Genomic DNA, 5681 nt, shown 5'->3' with positions numbered 1-5681 from the left:
TATATATATATTTACATATATAGTTACACATAATTGTTCGTGAATCGTCGGGAATAGTCAAAAGTCAAATGAATATATAAAAGATAGTTCCAACATTTTGAGACTCAGTTTAATAGACTTTGCTTATCGTGTCGAAACCATATAAAGATTAAGTTTAAATTTGGTCGGAAATTCCCGGGTCATCACAACCGGCACTGGCAGGGGCAATTACCATGTTATTAATCTATCGAAACTTTAATACAACCTTTCTGATCCCGCTGGAAGGGTGCGCCTTTGATGTTAGGCCCCGACGGAAAGTTTTCTAAAACCGAAACATTGGTTAGCTAGGTTTCATTATGGGTCAGAAGCCCTGACCTTCGATCTCTCCCAATAGCTAATTCCGACATATCTCAGTTCTATTTGTAAGAATGAAGTCCGCTCTTCGGTCATCTACTCGGCCTACTATTAAAGATAGAAGTGAAGCAGCTACTAGAGACAGCACTTGGCGTCTCCCAACGAGTGACAGATTTTGATGGAGTCTCATTTGGATGATGGGAAGATCCATTGAACTAGGGGCTGCGAGGGCTTATAAACTTTCTTAGCCCAAATCAGTCTAAAAGTTTGGGATAGGCTGTAGTACCTATAGAGGAAAGGGCACCGTCCTCGGCATCCCGTTCACACTAGGCTAACTCTAGATGCTTACTTCTACTAATTTAGGGCTTAATAGCGCCTTTTCTTTGTAAAATAACCAATTTTGATGTACAGTTAATATTAATACACATTAACTACATACTCTATTTTGAAATTGTAAAAATGCTATGTATATTTATATGTTTTAGTGTCTTAGGTTACATTCAACACTGCAACAAGGGTCTCTAAAAAAAAAAGTGCCACCAACTGTGACGAGACATTTCGACTACACCAAGATGCATGCATATTCCACGATACTTTTTTCTTTTTGACAATTAAACGTATCAAGACTACAAAACATAACGATCAAATTACAAGATTTGCAATTACACAACTAGACAAAGATGGTGATACCCATTACATTTTTTTAAGTTGAGCTAACAATTTACATATTCATCACGGATAAGGGAAAAAAACATTAATACCCTCCAAAACTTTCCAACGGATGAGAATAGTGTTAATAACTATACGAGGGGAAATTTTCCAGCTTGGATAAATAGAACGATCAACATAAAGATGTATACAGCAACCCGGGGGGGATAGGACTAGTGGGACAAAAGCATGTTCTCTCCCCAACTGTATGGCCACTGCCCCTTGATGTGGCAATTTCAAGTCATTAACCTAAAGACGAGTCGATTTTGGTTTTGCAAAAAAGTTTTTCGGATCAAGCCAACCCGTTTCAGCCCATAGCCCATCACTAAACCACCCAACCAGCCCGTTAAATTTTACCCGCCCCTTACATTTTGCCACATATGTTGCCCATCTATTAATGTTAATCCTAGCAATTTCAAAGATTTAACAGCCCACAAACACAGCAGAGTAACATCAGATAATAACACGAGTATACCATTCCACGACCAATCTATTTATGTATTTAAATACTAAGTTTTTAGAAGGGAATTCAAATATTGTATTAGGGTCATACAAAGTAACAAACCACAACCAATTGTCTATATCTTGAGGTGGTTTGTTTATTCACTAAAAAAGCATGAACTTTCTCAGTTTCATTAACCCATGGCATATTTCTGGGTCCAAGATCGAGCGGTGGTCTCATACTTGGCCTTATCATTCTTGTACATATGAGCAATCTCTGGCACTAATGGATCATCAGGGTTCGGGTCCGTCAGCAGCGAGCAAATTGAAAGCAGAATCTGCAAAGTTTCATACATCAGAATAAAATAAAGCTCCAATCCTAGCACCGACTCTAGATCACCCCCATGCCACTTAGGAATGCACGGATAGTCTTATGCCCGAGACGGGGCACATGCAAAGGGCAAGGGGTGAGACAAAAGTTACAATCATTCCTTACATTTTAACATAAATAACAATCAATCCCAGTTATGGGCAGTGGGCTCCTAAGATTTTGGTATGCCATTTAATGATTTAAAACCTTTAAATGAGTTAAGTACTTGAGTTCATTAAGCAGGTAGAGGAAAAATTTATATTGAGTGTATTACATAACTAGCACATAACTCTCACAGGTATGTATGCCAGCACTATTTCGTCTTGATGAGCATTTTTGGCCGGAGGTCCTTTGGGAAGCAATCTCTTGGCTCTCGGGTAGAGGGAGGGACGATCTTATCTAGTCGCGGGTTATATACCCGCGGGTGGAGTAGTGACTTCCTTCTAATTTAGGGTACAAGGAATGATTGTCTACACTCCACCTCCCCCATTCCCTACATTCGTGGGATTGGGTGGTGTTGTTGTTGTTGTGTATTACATAACTACTTTGAGGTCCGTTCCGAATAAAGTAATACGGAGTACTACATAAAATTAGAACATAATCAAACCAAGACAAAACTGAAAAAAAAAAAAAATTAACTAATAAGACCACCCGTACGTGGCAATGTCAAATTTTGAAGGTAAATTATGGTGAGTGTCAAATATGAGTGGAAGGGTTTTGGGTGATGTGATAAAATATAATTGGAAGCTGAGTGAAAAACAATAAATAAACAAGATTAAAATGAGGAGTCAAAATTTGATTGGATGTCTTGATTTTGCCTGTTGCACTTGTGACTAATACCCAAAATCGTCAAATTTGGCACCCCTTAAAAGACGTTAGGGGCGTCGAATTTTTCCAGATCCCAGTCAAAAAGGAAATATGACGTCCCGTAAGGGGTAGTCTAAGTAGCTATACATCTAAAATAAAAAACGAAGGAAAAAAAATATTCCCATTAAGGATGTTCTTAGATTGGTAGGACCAGACCAGTGTAAAAAACGGCCGTTGCAACGGATTTACTTGTGTACCGTTGTAACGGATCTAAAAATGGGTAAAAAAACGGTCAACAACGCTAAAAAAAATCTTAAAGAACGGTCGAGACAGGTTGAGACGGTGTTGAGACGGACTTTGACCAACGTTGACTATTAATATATATTTTAAACATAAACATTTTTTCAAATTAGGCAAATATTTCAACTTAAAACATAGATGTTTGCCAGTTTAAAAAGTCAATGTTAGTCAAAAGACTTAAACTCAAATATGGTCAATGTTGGTCAAATTAAACATAAACAGGATTGAAATGTTTATGTATGAAATATATATAAAAAGTCAATGTTAATGAACATCCATCTCGACCCCGTTTTGACCGTCGCGACGCTCCGAGGTCCTAACCGTCTTGACCCCATCTCGCGTCTTTTAAAACCTTGGACCAGACCAAATCAGTCTCCTGATTTGTAGAAAAGCACCCGGCTTCAGCAAATGACTAGGCCCGTAGAGATTATTGGCCACCTCTGTCATGCTTAACATAACAACATCTGCGTTCTTTAGCCTAGGGTACAACAATGCCATGTTATTGTCAACGTGTTTGATTCAGATAAAGAGAACGTAGAATCACCTTTGAGATCGTAAGTGCAGGACTCCACTGTTCTTTCAGGATGTCAAGGCAAATGCTGCCATTGCTGTTGATATTTGGATGGAATACCTTAGTTCGGAAAGACACCTGTCAGCCATGTAAGAACATTGTTATGACTTATGGGTCAGAATGGCAACCATTGAAATGATTACATCATACATAAATCTAAGTTGTTCAGCATTTTGTGCGACACTATCATGCAAAAACGATGGTCGCTACCTTTGGTGGTTTAAATGGGTAATCAGGTGGGAAATGAATGGAAACGAGAAATACTCCACCAGCAAAAGGGCTGTCTGAAGGGCCCATAATGGTCGCTTGCCAATGGAACATGTCTTCCCCAACAGGGCCTGACAAAACAACAATGATTCGACTAATCAGAAGTACATAGCAGATCTTTATGTTCAAACACAACCAGACAATCAGCAAGAAATTTAAGTACCAATTAATACTTCTGACGGATTACACAGATTGTCTACACGGCATTCTTAACGTATACACAAATAGTTCCATGCCAGAAACTTTTAGATTATTGGAACACCTTCTATGTGAAGTTATACGAAACTGCGAATAAACAGGTGTCGCAGATAATTACTGTTTATGTTCAAAAAATTCTCTTAGGGGGTTCAGATCATGCCACCATATTTAGATCATGTCATGTCATAAAAAATACTGCTTCATAAGTTACTAGTTATATTCAAGTGAAAATCAGATATGAAGCACATCGTATCATCCCAAAAAAAAAAAAAAAAAGTTTAAGGGCATTCATTAAATCCACATGGAAGCATATAGGCAAGTCATAGACGTGTGACACTGATACGAAACAAATTGCAAAATAACATCAGGACATGACAGAATAAAGAAAGATGGAAAGTAACCAGCACTGCAAGAAGTAGGAGGATCCTTTTGCAGGTCCTTCAACTCCTTTTGAATTCTCTTAGAAGCCATAACCCACTATGCCTGCAGATACAAAGTCACAAAGTTATTCAACACAAGTGAAGTAAAACTATGTTACCATGACCCATTGGGATTTCATTCAAAAATCTGTGTGCTGTTAAGTATATATATACATATTTTTTTGATTTTGCTAACGACACGTGCTTTATAATATTGTACAATTTGATTACTGTCAGTTAAAAAATGATTGGTGCTATATACAATCATATGATATGATGCATGTTAACGACAACGGTTGTCGTTAGCAGAATCCTTTTTTTTTTTTTTTTTTTTAAAAAAAAAAAAGCACGGTTAAGTATATTAGAACATGGATCCAAGTCATTAATCTAAAACATTTCCCATGAATGTTCGATGAATTAAAAAATAGTTCTGGAACCAAATTAAACGTGAACCAGTTCGCACAATTCTAAAACTGACCTGCTAATTCTCACAATCTCACCCAGTTCTTTACAACAGTTGCAAATTCAAATTTCAAATTTCAATATAATAATTAAAAAAAATTAAACCACGGGTACATAATCAATAAACGTTAAATCGCACAAAACTCTGATGATAACAGAATAAAATTGCCATAAATTAAAATTCACAGTGCACACAAAATTAAAACACAGTAAAGTAGGGTATGATAACAGAAAAAGTTATAAAAACCCTACGAAATCAAACAAATCAACTTATAACGATGATCGATCATTGAAATTAATAGTATTTATAGTATATAATAATTAAGTTGCATTGATTACCCGGAAGAACAGAAGTTCGCTAGGGTTCGAAAAGTTGATTGTGTTTACGGTATTTGCAGATTACGGAACACTGTTACGTATAAGAAAGCGGATTTTATAGTGGTAGGGAAGAAAGACCAGGAAGATTTTGGTGTGTTTGGGCCACGTGTCGTCTTAGCTGTCAGTAATCTACGATGCATTACCATTCGCGAGATGCCAAACATACTTGCTCTTTTTTATTGTATTTTAATTTAATAAATAAATAATAAATACTGTATAATTTTACTAACGACGCCTGTTGAAACTATCGTTAACGTACTTTATTTATTTTGTTATACGACCATATAACCATTGACTTTGAAAAGTCAAAACAGGACACTTATTATGGGACGGAGGGAGTATAAATATAAAATATAAAAATGTTTATGTTTATGTTTATTTATTCATTTTTTTGTTTAATTGTATAAACTAGTGAAATGACCCGTGG

The 5681-nt window shown here is 36.6% G+C and overlaps 1 protein-coding gene across 1 annotated transcript; it reads right to left on the bottom strand.

Annotated features, from left to right (window-relative positions):
* Positions 1 to 1494: 1494 nt before the first annotated feature.
* On the bottom strand, positions 1495 to 5323 carry LOC139855889 (ubiquitin-conjugating enzyme E2-17 kDa-like). The gene is made up of 5 exons (XM_071845131.1): positions 5216 to 5323; positions 4397 to 4478; positions 3741 to 3868; positions 3504 to 3608; positions 1495 to 1820 (listed from the first exon to the last, which is right to left on the bottom strand). The coding sequence occupies exons 2-5, from the start codon at positions 4464 to 4466 to the stop codon at positions 1677 to 1679; spliced, it is 447 nt and encodes a 148-aa protein (XP_071701232.1). The 5' UTR covers positions 4467 to 4478; positions 5216 to 5323; the 3' UTR covers positions 1495 to 1676.
* Between the last annotated feature and the right edge of the window lie 358 nt (positions 5324 to 5681).

This window comes from Rutidosis leptorrhynchoides, chromosome 6 (genome assembly GCF_046630445.1).
Source record: "Rutidosis leptorrhynchoides isolate AG116_Rl617_1_P2 chromosome 6, CSIRO_AGI_Rlap_v1, whole genome shotgun sequence".
NCBI classification, from domain to species: Eukaryota; Viridiplantae; Streptophyta; class Magnoliopsida; order Asterales; family Asteraceae; genus Rutidosis; species Rutidosis leptorrhynchoides.
Note: the sequence above shows the minus strand (reverse complement) of the source record. Positions and strands in the feature narration are given on the sequence as shown.

Bases quoted from the DNA above. Each gene is read 5' to 3' on its own strand.
- LOC139855889 (XM_071845131.1), bottom strand. From the start codon at position 4,466: ATGGCTTCTAAGAGAATTCAAAAGGAGTTGAAGGACCTGCAAAAGGAT. The intron at 3,869-4,396 runs GTTACTTTCCAT...TTGTTTTGTCAG, and splicing joins TCCTACTTCTTGCAGTGCTG to GCCCTGTTGGGGAAGACATG. The intron at 1,821-3,503 runs GTGATTCTACGT...GAAACTTTGCAG, and splicing joins CTGCACTTACGATCTCAAAG to ATTCTGCTTTCAATTTGCTC.